This window comes from Tyto alba, unplaced genomic scaffold, assembly GCF_018691265.1.
Source record: "Tyto alba isolate M040663 unplaced genomic scaffold, T.alba_DEE_v4.0 Super-Scaffold_22, whole genome shotgun sequence".
Classification (NCBI taxonomy): Eukaryota; Metazoa; Chordata; class Aves; order Strigiformes; family Tytonidae; genus Tyto; species Tyto alba.
In genome coordinates, this window is record NW_024881296.1 from 5,792,194 (window position 1) to 5,810,475 (window position 18,282).

At 40.0% G+C, this 18,282-nt stretch overlaps 1 protein-coding gene across 2 annotated transcripts in view; it reads right to left on the reverse strand.

Annotated features, from left to right (window-relative positions):
* Window positions 1-16,800, reverse strand: part of LOC122153706 (dynein light chain Tctex-type protein 2-like) — a 41,795-nt gene extending 24,995 nt beyond the window's left edge. The window contains exons 1-3 of one of the 2 annotated variants that reach the window (XM_042795763.1): window positions 16,208-16,800; window positions 15,094-15,167; window positions 3,935-4,015 (exon numbers count right to left, since the gene is read on the reverse strand). In XM_042795763.1, coding sequence (XP_042651697.1) covers window positions 3,935-3,994 — 60 coding nt within the window. In that variant the 5' untranslated portion in view covers window positions 3,995-4,015; window positions 15,094-15,167; window positions 16,208-16,800. The remainder of the gene's footprint in view (window positions 1-3,934; window positions 4,016-15,093; window positions 15,168-16,207) is intronic. The other variant, XM_042795764.1, reaches the window with a different exon arrangement.
* Window positions 16,801-18,282: the final 1,482 nt, after the last annotated feature.

Genomic DNA, 18,282 nt, shown 5'->3' on the forward strand with positions numbered 1-18,282 from the left:
CAAGGTTTTTTTATTACTATGGAACTAAATGATATGATGAAGTGTGAACTAGATAAAAAAGATTAAAACTAGAAATAGAGAATAATGTATCAAATGCAGTATAAGAGCCACATTCTGAAATTTTAGGTTTTTTTAACACCTGAGTTGGCAAATGCTAATCATATTTTTGAAGGCTTATTTGGTGCCCATTGAGTTTACTCAGATGTGTTAACTTCTGCTAAATGTAGCTTGGTAGTGACATTTGTGATGACTCTTGATTTGATGGTGATAAATATAGTAAGGGGGTGGATGATAAGTATTGTAAGGAAAAAAAATATTTAGGCTTTATATATTTATTGTAGGAAAGAGAACAAGAAATTAAAACACAGAGTCATGGTTTAAAAGTACATAAACAGCTGACATGCTTTCTTCTTTTGAAAGTATGTTCATGTACTGAAAAGTAACCTTATAGACCATAAACTTATGTTTTCAACATAAGTTTTCTTTCATGTATTTAAACTTTGCTAAAATGATCTTGCATACGATTCTCTTCATATGCTGCTACCTAAGATGGAGCACATTGACAGTGTCTCCTGTACTAATTAGTGCCATAGATGTCACTTGCTGCTTTAAGTCTGCAATAAGAAGCACGATGGACTTCTCGCAATTTTGTCGAAGATGCTTTTCCAGTTTGCTTTCCTACCTCTGAAGCTTTCTGGTGGGAACAGTGCTATGCTCTATTGTTAAACAAATCTGGAACAGACTGGGACAATCCAATTCATTCTGACTTAATGCTGTCATTTGCCAGTAGAGCTGCACGCGGGGCTTATGGTTTCTTCCTGCTGTTAAAAGACTTGCAGAATAGAGCCGCAGAATAAGTGCATATTTTACAATGCACATTGAAAAACAAATGGCAAGAGACATCGTAAAGATCATGGGGCTTGTCCTTTATCAGTTACTTGAAATGACTTCTCCAGTTATTCATCTTTGCCATCTGTTTGGAGTCACTTTGAGTTTTAAGATATTAGAAAGAATCTTGACTCTGAACACTCAGTATTCCTGAGAGCAAAAGAAGCTTGGAATAACCAAAGACACCCAGTGGGTACAACTAGCATGAGTAATGGCTGACAAAACACATCATGTTTAAATGCAAGTGTCCTCATTTTTGTTGTCCTAAAGGGAATTAGTTCTGGAGCTGAGCTGTCCAAAACTGCATAGTCATCCATTAGACATTCAATTAGTTCAATCTTTTTTTCAAAGTTATTTCAGTTTTGAAACTTCAAATATCTAGAATTGTACCAAAGAATGTTTTCTTTCAAGTGTGGTATTTCATCCAAGCATTACTTGCATCTGTTTTAATTGCTGACCTTGCTCACTGGGGTCTGCATTTTCCTGGAGCTAGTATTCACTCAGTGAATCTATACAGACAGATATGTGGAATCTTCAGCATCCTCTCAGGAAGGTGGTTGAAATATTTTCTTTATCTGGATAATGCTGATGGGAGGGTGATGATTCTTCAGTCAGTTCTTCTGAGTTGAATTAATCAATTTATGTGTGTGTTTCTGTATTAGTTAAAAATAGCTGAGAATTTCTTTATAGTACTTCCTCATCTTACAAGCTGATGTTAGGCATCCCAACTCAAAGAACTTATGGCAGAAGTTTTGAAAACATGGAAGAAAATCAGGTATACATCTTTTTTGCTAAGTCATTGGAATTCCTTTGTGTCTTCATGAATATTCCATCTAAATTGTAAGAGGAGCATCTCTAATAATTTTAGCTTTTCAGTAGTGACATGCAGTTCTTCTGCTTGCCTTCTACCTAAGGAGAGTTTTCAGGTGAGAGATGGTATTAAATAATAAGAAATTGAATGCTCTTAATTCAAATTGGAATGGATATAGTTTTAAAGTAAGTGTAGAGATCTTTTACTGCTTACTATAGAACTAGTGAAAATTAATGTTGTAGGAAGTCCTCTGAATCTGTTGTCTCCATCGTTATATGAATGCTTTCTTCATACACATAAACATTTGAAGAAAATGCAATCTCTGAAATAATTGTTGTAGCTGTGAGAACATTTGTGGGTTTTGGTACATTCTAGAGACCATCAAGATGAGCTAGAAGTTTACTGCGGTAGCACTGCACAAACACAATGAAACATCAATTACAGTAGGCATCTGTGTGTGGAAACAAAGCTTGTCCATTATTTTCTCTCTGTCATTCTCTAGTTAGTGCTCTCCACCATGATGATAGGAGGGGTTAGAAACAGAACCATGTGTTCTTATACAAATGTAACACAAGTGGCTAAAAATATTTAAAACCTCTTTGGGGTTGTTATCACTTGCATTACACAGCAACGTTTTACACAAGAGAGCAACAAATTTGACTTACTTTATCTTTTAATACTTATCATCTAGCTGTTTTCAAAGCCTGATCGTCTTTGAAATGAACACATGGTGGCAATGTTTGGTAATTCAAAATAGCGTTGCATCCTGACATTTACTTTCTTATCTCTCTTCTTAGACTGTGTATAAAGAAATTGAGTTTTCTTCTGACTTCCTCAGCTTTGTTATATGTCCCTTTAATTGTGGCTGCTGCTTCTGATGAAACTTTTCTCTCTTCGATTTCTCCAAAAGTGATATGAAACAAATGAACACCTCTGAAAAAATGTTTTGCAAACAGCATTCTAATAATTAGACAGAGATTAATCACTTTTACCACATTACTTGCTGAGGAGTTTTCAAATTTTCCAGAAATTCATCAAATCCCCCTCTCCTCAGGTAGTTTAAGAGAAGGAGTTTTTTGAACTTAATAGTTCGTTTTAACAAATTGTTGCTTATGACAAAACCTAAGAATGTATCGACATTCCTAAAAAATCCAGATTGTCCTTTGTTAATTGCTGTGATATCATGAAGGATCTTATCTCAAAAGCAAAACATATCTTTTGAACAAAATTAATGATTGTCAAGGAATGTGTTTATTGAGAAAATTGCTCTGAGGTCTCAGCCTTATTGCTGTGGTAATTATTTTTCAGTCTGTTAAAACTGAAATGTGCTATTCATATGCCATCCTGTGAAGAAGATATAGATGAGCACTGCTTGTTGGGTGGCCTTTGAAAACCTTGTCCACAGTAGCACTTCCAAATCATGCAGAGTGGTTGCAGTTAAAAAAGATTTTAATTCATATGAAGTAATTTTTGTACACTGTGAAATCTTGTGTAGAAATGTTGGAACATCCCCAGCAGAGCTTGTTTTTGCCTCATACTACATTAGTTCATCTGCTCCATGTATGGTATATCACCTTTTTTTCATAAACTGGTCTGCAGATGCAGAGCAGATTCCTGGCTAGCATAAGCTATTCCTGTCCCATCTACTTCAGTGCAGATCTTTTACTATACTAAGGATTTGCCCCATGCTGTTTGAGTTTCCCTTGAAATGGATTGGTTCCTATCTGTACTGCTTTTTCAGGTTTATGTATTTTCAGAGGACTGGAAGAGAGCACTATGTATTTCGAATAAAATTGCTGTGTAGCAAAGCCTAATTAATTTAGTGGCTTACTTCACAGGGGAGTTGGGATCATGTGTGGGACTTCACAGCTATATACCAAATTCTTAATTCTTTAATATTTTTATGTTTCAGAAAGAACTTCATCTAGAGTAGAAATCTGTTTTCTTTTTGAGGCTTTTTCAGAGACAATGCTGTAGGTTAGATCACCTGATTTTTGCTTTTTAAAAATTTTCAAGGATAAAAGCAGATCTTTTATTTAAGAAGTCTTTTAAGCCATATAGATTGTTCAGATAGAAATTGACTGAAAGGAAAATGCCTGTTGTTTGCCTTCCCTGGGCCCCAGGCAATAGGATGTAAATATGCGTAGTGAATACCATGTGAGATCAAACTGGCATTTTTTCTGAAGGTGAGAATCCAAGACAATATATACAATTAAAGCCAACAGCCTTGCCTACCAAAAGGAGTCCATGCCTTCTGGCATTCTTCACTGAATACCTCCTCTGTTCCTCTCCCATGTATATGCATCTCACAGTTTTCTACAAAAAAAAAAATATGCATAGTAGAACCAGCCAGCACCAGTTTCTTTTCCATGTTTTCTTTTCTCTGTAAGGGATTAGTTGTAGTAACAGATTTCATGTGCCAGAAAGTGGGTGAACATTAACTATTTTGTCAGGCACTGATCCTTCCCACAGCCCTGCAAAATTTGAAATGCAGGAATGGTTATTCATTAACATTTCTTTGTGTCTACAGGAAGTACATTTACTATGTAAACATGTTTTATATAGAACATACAGCTGTTTTGAACGAGCACTCAATGAAACATAAGAGTACAGTGCCTACACTGCCACTTCAGAAACTCTGAGATACCACAGCATTGTTTTGAAAGAGTCAACACACAAAGACTTTGCCTGGAAAAATAAATGGTGCAAGTTTCTTTTAAAAAAAAATGTATTTCCTTTAATTTGTTTGATTGTTTTGTATCTGAAATGCCTGGACACTGAACTATTGACATGCAGTCAATATTTAGAAGTGGGGTGGATAGGGGTGTGTTTCTAAAGTTCCTTATGCTGATTTTAGTAGAGATCCCACTACAGAATGAAAATTCAAGTGCCATCAGCTAGTCCACTTTTAATAGACTGTGGAGTATATTGACACTAGAAAAAAAACTTACTGCATGGAGAAAATGTGCTTAAAATAGCTAGAAGAATCAGGGGCCTCTTGTCCTGAGAATGTCAGTCTCAAATCTGGGAGGAGCTTTACTAGTAATGCTACTTCCTTCTGTAATAGGTGGAACTGTGTCTGCTACACCTCTCTGCAAGCAACTCCACTAGCTAAACTCCACCCTAAGTGCATTTTGTGGAGTGGAATGTTTTCTGAAAAAGTGAGGAATGTTTCTGTTTCCCAGAAACAGTAGTCAGGGTGTTTTGGCTGGGCTGCTGCCTCTAGGTGGCTGGAGCTGTTTTGCCCCTTCCGAGCTGTAGTATGGTGCATTCACCAAGGTACTTCTCAAACAGGCTGTACACCGCAGGCCCTTCCATGTAAAGTTTACCATTCCTAAGAACCACAGGACTGAGTAGCATGGGTGTGCTGTGGAGAGGGGCTATGTACAGCATACCAAGCCCTTGGAGAGTTCTCCACTGAACAACATGTTTGACATTGAGGTACCAAGTTAGCCAGCATTTGGACCGTGGGCTGGTGTGCTGTGGTTTTGTATTTGACCTTTAGCTGAGACAATCCTTGTTCAGAAAAGCCCAAGATGGGAGAAGGGGGTCTTAGTTGTCTAACCAGTGCACCTTCTAGGTGTAACTTTTATTCAGTGTTAAGGAAGGGAGAATGTTTCTAATTGTTTTAATGGGAAGATAATAATACTTTTAAGCTGGCATGATAGTACAATGATAGGCGATGACAATTAGATGAGCTCTTAAATTTTGGACCAACGGCCCGTGTGCAAAAGTGGGAGGTTAATTCTACACAGTAGGTAAAAAAAAGTAACCAAAAAATAAAAGCTGCAGTTGACCCTTCAGGATATAATGCACTTGTGTCAACATGGACTCTGCCCAAACATTGTTCTGCTGTGGAAGCAGCTGGATGCCCTGCCCTCTGGTTTACATAGCACCAAAGGGAAGGGGTAAGGAGAAATGATGTGAGGGTAGAGGGGGGTGGAAAAGAGGCAGGAGGGAAAATAAAGCAAACCCAGCTCACCTCTTCAACACCGTGCTCTGAACTGAAAATGTCCTGCAGCTGACCCTCTCAGCACTTATTTCTTGATAATTAGGAACCTGCATCAATGGAGAAAGAGTGCCTACCTCAAAGTCACAGGCATTGCTACAAGGAAGCAATTTTTCTGCTTCCTTTACAAATATTTTTCTTTGTGACGGAGGTGGAGGTGGGAAAAGTGGTGCAGGGGAGAGAGTAATAGCTATTTCTGTCTGGCCTGTTATATTCGAGGTCTAATTTATAGTATTCCATGTAGCATGATGGTGTCATTTTAATGGTGTATTAACACTGACGTCTGGAATATTTATTTGGTTGAAAAACGCATCTGTTACTAAATACATCTCTGGGGAGATGGCTGTGGGATGATTACAGAACTGATGGCCATCAAATTGATAGTATTTCTCTGTCCTCCTGAGTCTTCTGCTATAAAAGTGGGACAGGGCGTTTTCTGGTTAAGAATAATGGTCTCTGTGCTATCCTCAGGGGCAGATGTGACCCAGCACCTGCGCTCTGGAGCCAGGATAGACAGAGCTGCTACACAATTATCTTCCAGTTTGCTGTTAATTTCTATCCAGATTAATCAGTAGTTGCTCGGCATGAGGAACCACATTGTAAGCTTTAAAGGTTTACCACACACCATTGTTGTTTATTTATTTATAGTCTATTATTTATTCTAGAAATACTGGCCTGTTTAACCTGATTTGTAATCTTCCTTCCTTTTTTTTTTTTTTTTTTTTTCTTTTTGGCTGAAGTCTCTTATGTGATTTGCATATGTATAAAGCCAGGGGGGATAATTGGTGAGGATTTGTTTTTCTTGTTGACTATCTCTACCAGGTAATATGAGATAGTGCCCAACAGAGATTCTTAACATCCCTTACTTTAAACCAGGTTTAAACCAGGTTAATGTACTGAAGCAAGAGAGACATTACTGATCTTAGGAAAGGGACCTTTACTGAGCATTACAACAGCATTTTGTTTATTATTTGTGTTGTGGCTGTGACTGGATGTCCTAAATGAGATTAAATTATCTGATCTGAACCAGATTTCTCAGTTTCATTGTATGATGCCATCTACAGATTAGGAGTGAGCAACCACCTCTGCAAATACATGTACTTGATTCATGGAAATTAATTGAACATGGACTGTGCTGAAACTATGCTATGGATATTTTGATAGTTTATTTTCATTAGCATTCAAGCAAGGTGAAGTCCTGTCTGTGGGAAAGACGGGATGTGTGATGGAGGGAGCCCTGCGTCCCTGCGTCTGCAGCACGATGATCTATAGCTGTGGCTTCTGCGGGCTCACCGCAAACAGGGTGTGAGCACGAGTGCTCTGGTCACGTACATCGGTGGGTCTGTGACGCTGGGGATTCACTTGCCAACACCCTTGCTGAATGGCAGGGATTGCAGCTGTTAGCAATCAAGAGGAAGCTATAGTTTCCTTTTGACTTTTACAAACTGGCCTAATAAAAGTTCTATTTATTCAGGTGTTTTTATACAAATTTTCCAAAGATCCAGAGCTTGACCTTTGTATACGTAGTTTCCCCTCCAATTAGTGAAAAGCATTTAGAAATGTCAAGGATGGGATTAGAAGAGGCCTCCTAGGTGCTGTATGCTGCTGTTACAGCCAACCAGGTTGCACACTATCTTTTTCAGCTGTATCAGATAACAGAAATAATTTGCGTCTCTTACTCTTCTGTTTGCTGTACTGCTGTATCAGAACCTTGTTCAGGTTGCTTAGAAACCCTCTTCTAGAATCCAGTTTTTTTTCACGGCCCATTCATACTCATTTGTTCTCGTGCCAGTATTGTCCCTTAGTTGGGTAGCTCTTCTCTCTATCTAATGTTTACACATCACACTTCGATGTATTTGCAATAAGGAACCTTATTCTTTCTCAGCCTTCATAATTTTAGGCTAAACAAGCCCAGATTTTTTAGTGTCCACTCATAAAATAGGTTTGTTATTTCCTGGATATACCAAATAGCCTTTCCCTGCACCTGTTCTGGTTTCAGTTCCTCATCCATGGGACCAGTCTTGCAGAGGAAGATGCACCACCATTTAGCATAACAGCAGAAGTATCTGCTTGCCTGCCTGCCTGCACTGGCTTTACTTCATATGCTACACACTTAGGGGCACATCTACCTTTGCAACATCTCCTGCCAATGGGTCCTGGTTGTTCTATGATCATGTAATAAATAAAGGTCTTTTTCCTCTTGGTCTTCCTTACATAGGCATGCAGGGTTTGGTTTCTTGCTCTGGAACAATGCCATGCACTTATTAGATCTCCCTTGCTCCTTCCTCACTTGAAATGTTTGTTAAAAATATTGCCGCTGATCTTACAGCTTCCCATGATGCATTTTTTTTTTTTTTCAGGCTCATCTCCTACTCAGTTCCTTTCTTAGTTTACAGCTTTTTAGAATGCAGTGGCTTCCATCTCCACAGCCTCCTTCCCACTAGTGATCCTACTTTTGCTTCCACCTTTTACATCGCACTCCCTCGCAAGGCCTGGTGGTGAAGCCTTCATCTAGATTTCAGGTCATGCTAGAACATTTGTCATGTCTTTAATGTCAGAAGAGCCTCATTTTCTGTGGTTTTCATTATATTTAATACCTGATTTTTTTTTTTTTTAACCTTGTTTTGTTGCGTAAGGTCAAGTTCAGATCAGCTGGAATAATTTCAACTCTGGGAGCACACTTTCTTCATGTGGCTTCCTCAGAGCCCAATCCCAATTTCTAATATCTGTGTGATCTTTGTTTAATTTGATACACTTTTTGAGGTGATCATTCATCCACATGGGTTTGATGCCACCCTTATAGAGTTCTCCATTTGGCCAGAGGTTTGGCATTTCATGTAAACTTTGTCTTAAAGGCATTCCAGGTTTCTTCTGAAACCCGGGTCAATGAGATTTTCAACCCAGCTCACTACACTAACACATCCCATTAAATTCTCAGATTTAATTACATTCCCAAACTTAATCCTCATCACTTTATCCCACAGGGCAGAAGCACAAATGAGAAGTTTGTAAAAGCCTGCACAACGTTTTCGGTGTTAGCCCGGCACCCTTCTTGCGGGTAACGTGAGTGGGTAATGCAGCTCGGCTGCGGCTGCCGTGCGAGCAGGGATGGGCAGATGCAGGGCTGGGCGCTTGCTCAAAGAGGGATGGACACCCACCCTCGGCTCCGTCATGGTCCTGCAGTGGCATGTTTGAACAAGAGACAATAACGTGCTCAGTAATGGCCCGAGTAAAGTTTTGCAAGGAGGGCAGGTGTGCCTGCTTGAAAGATAAACTCTTCCCCCATGTGACGATAAGATAAATGATCTGAATCTTGTGATTTAGTTAATGTTTCTGTCTTTAGCCTGCTGTGTACACAGCACCCTGCTGGATAAGCTGCCCAGAACTGTGTGCCTCTGTATGCACAGAGATGTAATAGTCAGCAATACCATTCTCTCACCTGTTGTCCTTAACTAAACAGATTTTAATCATTATACATCGTTAGTATGTGTTCCTTATTGTACAGTGCAGCAGCAACCTTGCATTAAAAAAAGGCCAATGCCAACATTAAATAACATCATTTCCTGTGACTGGAGGCTCTTGTTTCACTGCTGTTTCAGGCTGTCACATTTCTCTGGAGCAGTATTTAAATTATGCCTGAATTTAGGCAAATGCGTTTTGTTCAGTTGCCTTGAGAATTAGAGTTAATCCATCTTTCTCACCAAGGGAAAATTCCTCCAGAGGCATCTTACTCTTGTTTCACTGCTTATTGATTATCACTCCCAGTTTGCACGTTACTGGCTGCGGCGTTCCAGCTGCATTTGAATGAGCAAAAGAAAAACCAGCTGGTGCTCGGTTGTTCTGATTTTTATATCAGCATTTTGGTTACAAAGACATTTATCTAATCTTATTAGCTGGCTTTACCAAGAGGATTTCCTCACAGAGTTAACTGGGAGAAAACAAATAGGCAGCAAGGGGAGGGGGGTGGGGGATATGTTCTGTTACTCTGTACAGAAGCACATTCTTACCTACTGGGAGAAAAAATAAATCAGGTTTGCCATTGACTCAAATGCTGGCATGTTCTGACTAAGGGAAAGATCCTGAATCTCTCTTATGTGAATGGCCTGTATGGAGGCAAGGCAATGGGCATTTTCCTTCCATGAAGGTACAGAGAAAAGGCCAGAAGGTACAACCTGCTGCAGAGGGAAAGGCGGGCAGTGGGCCCATGCCTGCACTCAGGGAAACGTGGGCTGGGGGCTGCAGCCATGTGCCTGGCACCTCCCCTGCTCCCTTTCTAGAGAGCTCACATGTTATGTGTGGGGCTTTTTGCATGTGACTAAGAGCCACATGTACAGTGAGAGTGCAAAAATTAAACCAGTTTGGGGAAATTAGTTCAAATGGTGACTTTACATTTGGGATTGCCAAGGTTGAGGCTTGCAAGCATGTAGCCTGAGGTCCAATTTCCCTATGAGACATGTGCACAGGTCATGGTAATAAGTATTAATAAATTCAGAGTCTTATTTAATATAAAATAAAATATAGTAACATGAATGTACAAGCATACATATTCTGTTAGAGGGTTCCTTAAAAGTAGTTGCTGCTAGAACAGGATTTCTACTGCAAACAAAGAATCATATCCTTCGTTGGTCCTTTGTTAATTTAGAGACTGTCAACTTCATCACACAGGGCCTGCACATCCAGGAATTCCTCTGACAAAGGGCATCCCAGAGTCTGGAAGATTATCCAATTACAATTTAAAGAAACGTACGGCAAGAATGACTGACTAAAGAGAGAAGTCTCTGAAAACGCTAGGAAAAGAGAAAGAAAGAGCATGTGAGTGAGAGAGAGCTCCACTTTCTCATGAATAAAGTGAGGAGAATGATACCTGTCCTTATGTTTTGTGATGAGTGTAGACAAGGTCCCAGCTGTTGGGTATGGACTTGCTTGCTTTCTTTCCTTTCTTCTTCTCTTCTCCTTCTTTCTCCCTCTTTTGTTGTATACAGACCCCATATTTACATGAAAAACTTACATTGATTCTTAAGGGATCTTTTTAGATTTACATGTGTTAGCAATTAAAAACTCTGTTTGGGGTAGCACTGGCAGAGAATAAAGTATGTCTCAGGCCTTGGCTGAGTCAGGGGAGTGGTAGATGGCTGCTTCTCCTGGAAACAAAAGGGAAGTTCCAGGGAGCCATTGCCTTGGAAATCCCACTCAGAGCAAGATCATCAATAGCTACTGGTTCCTCCTAGCTCTTTCCAGGTGCTGGGAATTGTCCACAGAGGAGACAGCATTATCATGTCTGGAGGGAGAGTTGCATGATGATGCATTCCCATCCCATGTCCATCACAGGTATTGCCATCCCTGGGCAGGCACAAAAGTATGCCTAACTGATTCAGAAGCGTTTGAGAATGACAGCAGACCAAGCCCATTCACTCTTCCTCACTGCTAACAGCGCCTGCTTGACTCACCCTTCGGCATGGTTGGGCAAAACTGACTGCAGCTTCCAACCTGCTCCAGCCACCCTCTGCTTCAGCCAGCATGGCCGTGAGGCAGTAGATTGCCCAGGCTCTGAGTTACGCTCTGCAGCCTCTCCAGGGGCCGAAGGACGGCACGCTGGAGTGTGCCCACCTCCTTCCAGCCTGCAGAGCCGTCCAGCCCTGTCAGTCACTGGGAGCTTGCTCCACCTCGTGCTCAGGTGTTTTTATAAAATGACATAAAGGGAGGAGAATTCCTGAGGACTAACGGAAACAGCACTCCTAATACTGAGCGTGCATCTGTTAAAATGACATCAGTAAAAGAGCAAAATAGAGGACATAGTGCAGCTATAATGATGAAAAGCTACATGGTTTTTTTCCAACAAATGTTCTCCCATAGCACCTACTTTTCTGTAGGCTCAGCACCTGCCTTCATGGGAGGCTATTGCAAAATAAGTGAGTGTGTGTGAGGGTGTGAATTTAAAACAATGCTCTGAATCAGCTCCTTAAACAGATGCCTTTATTTGTCACAAAGAACGTCTTTTGATCATTCCACTTAACCCACCTCCAGAACTGGCTAAATGTAAGCAGCACTCAGTAGAAAAAGAGTGTGTCCAAGCTGGATGTTAATACTGCTCTGTAGCCACTCTGGACTATTTCTCTATTGCAGCCATGTTCTGCGATAAGAATAGCTTCTTGGTTCTCCAAGTCTTGTATTGTGCACCCAAAGTGGAAGATCTATTTATTGTGTGAACAGATTTGTTTCCTTCTCCATTCTAATTTAAAACATATTCAGTGAAGCAGGGGCCCTTTGAAAGTTTGGATGTGTAGCACAGTGATGGCTTTTGATTTTAAGATCTGAGTCTTTGTTTCTCAAGTCGCCATGGCCCAAACGCAGGCTATCAAAAAGACCTTAACTTTAGAGGATAAATAATGCAGCCGGCGGTCTTCTTTCTCCTGGTAAAACTGAGTTGCCTGTGCTAACAATAAAGCTTGCATGTCCAGTAAGTGAAGCTTTGTTGGGGCACCCTCTGAGGATATGGTAAAGGCCATGCCAAACTTTTCCTTCACCACTGGGTAAGAAGCAGTTTCCCATCTGTGAGAAATTTTTGTGTGAGATTTAGTATCAGTCCAAAGTAAGCCAAAATTGCCTCTAACCAGAATTCTGCCATAATGGGATCTCGCAGCCCAGCGGCTCCGGGATCTCAGGAAGGGGTTCTGCCTTTGCTCTGTGAGCTGCAGACTACTGTGTGCGTGCTACTGCACAGCCAGACCTTTACAAAGCTGCATCCTTATGGGTACTCTGGGGCCGCAGACGGACCCCATACGAGCCCACAGAGGCACAGAAAGGCTTTGCGCCAGACTAACAATGTTACACTACTTAGCAGAACATGGGAGATACAAATCTGAAGAAATAACAACTACATTTATATACCTTTGTTTTATTTTTATTTCTCATCCTTCTGAAGAGTTGGAAAGGGTTTCTAAAGTGTTCAACTTCTTTTTCTAGTGATAGTTTTCCTTCAGAATCATACCTAGGTAAACTTGTTCTCTCTGTCCTTAGAGGGTTACCTGATTCAGCTGAAATTACTGCAAGAAAGTGTGTCTTTATTTCCTTTTTTCATCTGAAGCTTATTATTTAATCACTGTCAAAACAGTTTTGCATCCTTCTCCTTAACAACAGTAGGATTGTTTGCTTTACTGTTATTAATTTGCCTCTGTATAGTTGTACCCTGTTGAACTATTTGATTGACTAAACAACCTCTAAATATTTCCACTGTTGGATCAGTGCACAGTTATTAAGTGACTGACACTCCAGCAGAGAAATGTATTGGTTTCCACAGTAAAAGCGGAATTTCAGTACATCACGATATTTTATGGCTTAAGAGGACCATCTGAACTGCCTAACTTCTACCATAATTCTTAATTGCACATAGATAAATAGAAGAGTGTTATCTTGTACAACCTCCAATGTTAAAACTAATTTTTCCCCACTGATAAAAATAGATATAATTACACATAACACGTATAAAAGTCACACCCACTTACTTAAATTGAAGCTCATGATAAAGATTTCCCATTTCAAATTGCACTTTGAGAACTATCAGTTCATTTTTAATAAATTTAAGAGTTTTTGTCTTGTAGTGTCCTACTTTCTTAATTAAAATGCCATATGTACCAGGTGAAATGCTTTGTGGAAGAAATCTAAATCTCCTGTGTCATTATTTTGCCCTTATTAATCAAATGTGTGATCCAACAGCTGTTGAGCAGCCTCTGTACAATACTTTTTCTACCTTTCATGATGGAAAAGTACCCTCCTTCAGGCCTGAAATAACTACAGTTGTCAGAATTTAGGAGGAGTCTTCTAGGTTTGTACATAAGACCTATTTCTGTTCTGACTTTTTGTGCATGTTAAATCAATTTTGTGAAAGTGTCCAACCAAGATGGGTGCCATCCATTTGTAGAGAATTCATTCAAAGTTTACCAGTCACTTGGGAAGCAGCCACAAGATGACTCAACTATCAACATTTGGTAGGGATCTGTTTGCATAGTATTTTGGAGGAAGCACAAGGCCATGACTCTTTCTTTTCTTCCCATGAAATTTCATACAAAATGATGACTTGGTACAGATGAATGCTTATGAACACCTCCACAGCTGGGATGTGAGTGGCTGATTTAATGAATTGTTTTAATTAGTTCAGGTTCTGTGGACTTCACTGCACATCTGGACCACATGTTTCATCTCATCTAGCAAAGAAGTAATGCCAGAACTCAGGTCCAACTTCACTTCTATGGAAATCTACCTTCAGTTCCAACTTAAATACTAAGTGTTGACTGCCTTCTGAAGTTGGCTACTTCTCTGAGTTTCTCTCTAGGTTGTGGATATTTATGGTGTCTTTCCTTTTCCTGAATACCTGTGTCTTAGAGACACTCAAAGCCACTGTAGTTTTCCAGGTGTGAACTCCCCCTCTTTTTCTTCCTCTTGTTCCCCGTTCCCAACCCTCCTGACAAGCAGATAGCCCGGGAGCATTTGCTGTGGTCTCCACCGGTGGGGGCTGAAGGATGAGCTGGCTCCCACCCCACAGCAGCATCATCCTTCCCCTGGGACTGGGCTGATGGAACAAGACCTTCACCTCACTGCCCACGGCTCCTTTGAAAATTTGGTTATTGCACTTGTGGGGAAGACGAAACCTGAAAACCAGCTGGCCAAGGCACATAAAATGTTGGATCATATATTAATGAATAAGGACAGTAAGTCTTCACAAAATTTTTCTTGGGTGTATCTCCCATTGCTTCTCTTCTTTGTATCTCCATGTCAATTTGCTTCATCATTTAACCTATTTTTTTATTCTGTGTCAATCAGTGTCCTGTCTCTTTCAGTTACTCCTTTGAAGTGTCATTGTTTTGTGAGAGTCTGAGGACAACCATTTGCCACAGGGTGAGATGAGAGCCATCACATATGGATGGGTTAAGAGGAACTCAATCGGTACCTGCCCTTGAGATAGTACCATTCTTTTTTCTCAGGTTAAAATATTTCAGCCGTAAAGCAGAAGCTGCCAGTTTAAGGTGTTTGTTGCGGCCAGTTTATTCAGCTGCCCATGGGTGATGATTTTATACTCAGAGAGAAGTGGTTGTTGACTACTATTTCCCTGTGCAACTTTTGTCCATCATCACTGTGATATCTGAACATGGCTACCACCCTGCATGAGCACCGAGAAATATGAGCCTATTTTACTAAAGTATTTGCCTCTTGCTCTCTATTCCCCAGCAGGTGGAAAATTACAGATCCAGCTTGCTTGGAGAAAACATGAAACAACTAGCAGCAGAGTTTTGCATACTAAGGGTCCATAAATTCTGCAAATGACTGGCCACCTGAACTTGGCTTTACATGTCACTAAATAATGATAAAAGATTTATGTGCGAAGACCCACCTGAAATACAAGTACATTGTTGATGTATGTGTTTTCTGATTTTGAATATGGTGGCAAATTTGTGGCCTTCTCTTCTGTGGGGAAAAAAAAAAAAAAAAAGGAAACTGCATCTGTTTACATATGTGCACTCCTAATTTGTAAGAAATCCAGATGTTAAAACACTTGCATATCCCTGCACAAATAAATAGCAAATAAGGACAAGGTTTCTGAATTTAGGATTCCTTTTTAGTGCATGTTCTCAAAGGATTTTTCTTTTCTGAGTATAAAGAACCATTTCTTTTGAAAAAAGAAAATCAACATGCACCATAAATGACAACTTGTTATGGATGTAAATATTAATTATACATTGAAATTCTGGAACTGTTTTTACTAGAAGCTTGTTAGCTTGTTAATTATCATAATTATCATACAAGGGGACAGGGAAGAGAGAGAGGGAGACTGATTAGTGTTGGTAATTTGCCTCATCTTTTCTGTGCTGTTGCCTTTTTTTTTTTCATTTTGGGAAAATTAATTCTGTGAAATTATCACTAGAGTGCTGTGTGCTCCAGGACACGTCTGTAGGATGTGGCATTGTTCTGGCAGAATGCAGACGTAATTCATGCTTGGCACTTTTCCTGTCCCTCTCCTCCTTGCCATGTTTGAGTCTGCCACTCTTGGGCAATGCCATATCGTGCACTTTTCTTCCCTCAAAATAAAACAGAAGTAAAAATAGGGACAGACACAGTGCTCCTGAAACCTCAGGCAAATACAGGCTGACAGAGGAATAAAGGAAAATGGTGGTTTTAATTACAATAGAATAGAGGGAAATTACCCCTAGGAGGCATAGGGCTGTTAGTGGTACCACTGGGAACCACAGCCATCCTTAGTGTTTTGAAATAGTCTCAGGGCAAGATGCCTCCTCTTGCTGACCTGAATGGACTCATATTTTCTCTGCTTGCACCTATATGGATGGGACAGCCCTGGCTACTGAAAGAGGAGGGGAAAAAAAAAAAAAAAAAAAAAAAAGGAAAAACATAAGTCAGTATAACTTTTGCTCATAGAAGAGTTTTAATTAACTCTGAGATAGGAAACAAAAAATAGTTTAAATATCTGTTCCATCATGTCAAAAATTTACCTTTCGTGTTATTTAAGGTTCCATAGTGCTTCCTGGGTCACTCAGGATTTTCAGGAAAGATCTGGAAAAAAGTGGCTGTGAGTCCACCAAATCTGCAAAGAATACAGAATCAGTCAAAATCTGAAAAGGCTATTAGAAACTTCAGAGGCACCTAATCCGACTAGATGAATAGATGACATGGTACCAGACAAAGTTCAGCTCTGTTCAGACAAAGTGTTGCACACTGAAGAGGGAGAAGAAAATGGATCTGCTCATATGCCTTACAGGGTCCTCAATTACCTGTAGTGGTTTGGGAAAGGCAGCTGAGTGCCACTGTGGATGGCTCAGTGATCATTTGGATGTAGAACACAGCTCTAATTTATTGGTCAGGCAAGATGTTAGACTGCAAAAGGAACAGGATGGAGAATAATGTGCGAAATGCAGGCAATTAATGATGTAAATCGATGATGCATTCACATTTGGAATAACACATGCAGGACTGGTCGCCCAATACTCCCAAGTTTCACAAGAATCCTGCAGCAAAGCAAGACAGAGTTCAGGGAAAGGTGACAGGAATGGAAAAGGACATGTGACATTTCCCATGTGAGAAGAGACTGAAAATACTGGACAGTTTACCTTTAAAAAAAGGTGGAAAGGAGGTGATATGGTATAAGTATTGTAAAGGTAGGTTTTGATAAACAGCTAGCAAATAGAAAGCCTATTTGGCCTGTGTTACAATTCAGGAGCAAGAAAGGAGTGAGCAATTTGAAAAAGTAGCAATTTCAGAACTGATAACAGAAAATGTTTTGCACGTGTATCATTGGCCTCGATGCTACCAGACATCAGTTACTAAGCCTATAGGAGGAAGTGGTTTGTCATGATAGGAGTGGGCTTGTGGATTGAGCAACTGGTGCTGGGGACCCACCACCCACATTTTGTGCCTTTGGGGCTTTTACACTGGACTAGACCTACTCTGGTCCCAGGGACCAAACATTCAGCAGCAGCAGCGCGTCAGTCTTGCCCTTTGGGTGTGTACGGTGGTTTATTTTCATCCCATAGAAATGCACCAGATAGAAATGAACACTCCATGCTGTGAACCAAAGCATGGCACATGGGGACCATGGAGAGAAATTATTCAAAAGCACACCTCAGATCCAAACTCAGATTTTAATGTAGATGTATCTTTTGAGCCCAAGAACATACTAAGACTGAAAGTAAAACTTGACATTTATACTGAAAAAGAATGTCAGAATTATACTAAAGAAACTCGGAAACTGATAGATATTTTATTTTACTTTATTATATTTTTATGCTTTTTTTTTTCTTCTTCTTTTCATTGAATGACTGTTAGGATGTAACATTTTGGGTTAAGGACCAAGGAAGATGCTTATAATATGGATCCCTGATGTCTCTTCATAGCCAGTCAATTATGGCATGAAATTAAATATTCAAATGTGTTTAATACAAATTATTTGATAAACATGAATTTATTCAGATAAATTTATAGGGTGTTTCTTGTGTTGTTTGTTTCTTTATGGCGCTTGTCCACAGTGCAGATTCTGGAGTAGCCTTTGAAATGAAAGTGTTCATATGTTACAACAAATCCAACAAATTAATTTTGAAAACTTCTTTTGTTGTTTTCAGGTTGTCAGAGTTATTCACAACTTTCACAGAACAACCAGAACTGGGCTGAGGAGACCTTACAGAACAAGCTGCAGGGTGAGGAGCAGGACAGTGGAGTGGGCTGTAGGAACACGGGGTTTGAGATGATTGCCGCCACCTGATCTAGCCCGTCAACATAAACATTAGGATTGCTCTGGCAGACATCTCTAGAGTGGGAGCACAAGGGGCACCTCCGTACCTGCACAGTAGGTGGCTCTAACACATTTGAAGATGGGTTTGTGTTTTGAGGAGAACTGGTTTCAATTAACCTCACAAGGTCGTTCAGTGACAGCTCTCTCAACCTTAGACTTATTTAACTGGAGGCAGGCATTGTTATTATTAGTGTAAATGGTATCTATTTGTTCCTTATTTAGGTTTTGCCTAAATAATACTCTGAAACTATTTACCAACTATCAGCTACCAACCAGTAAAGG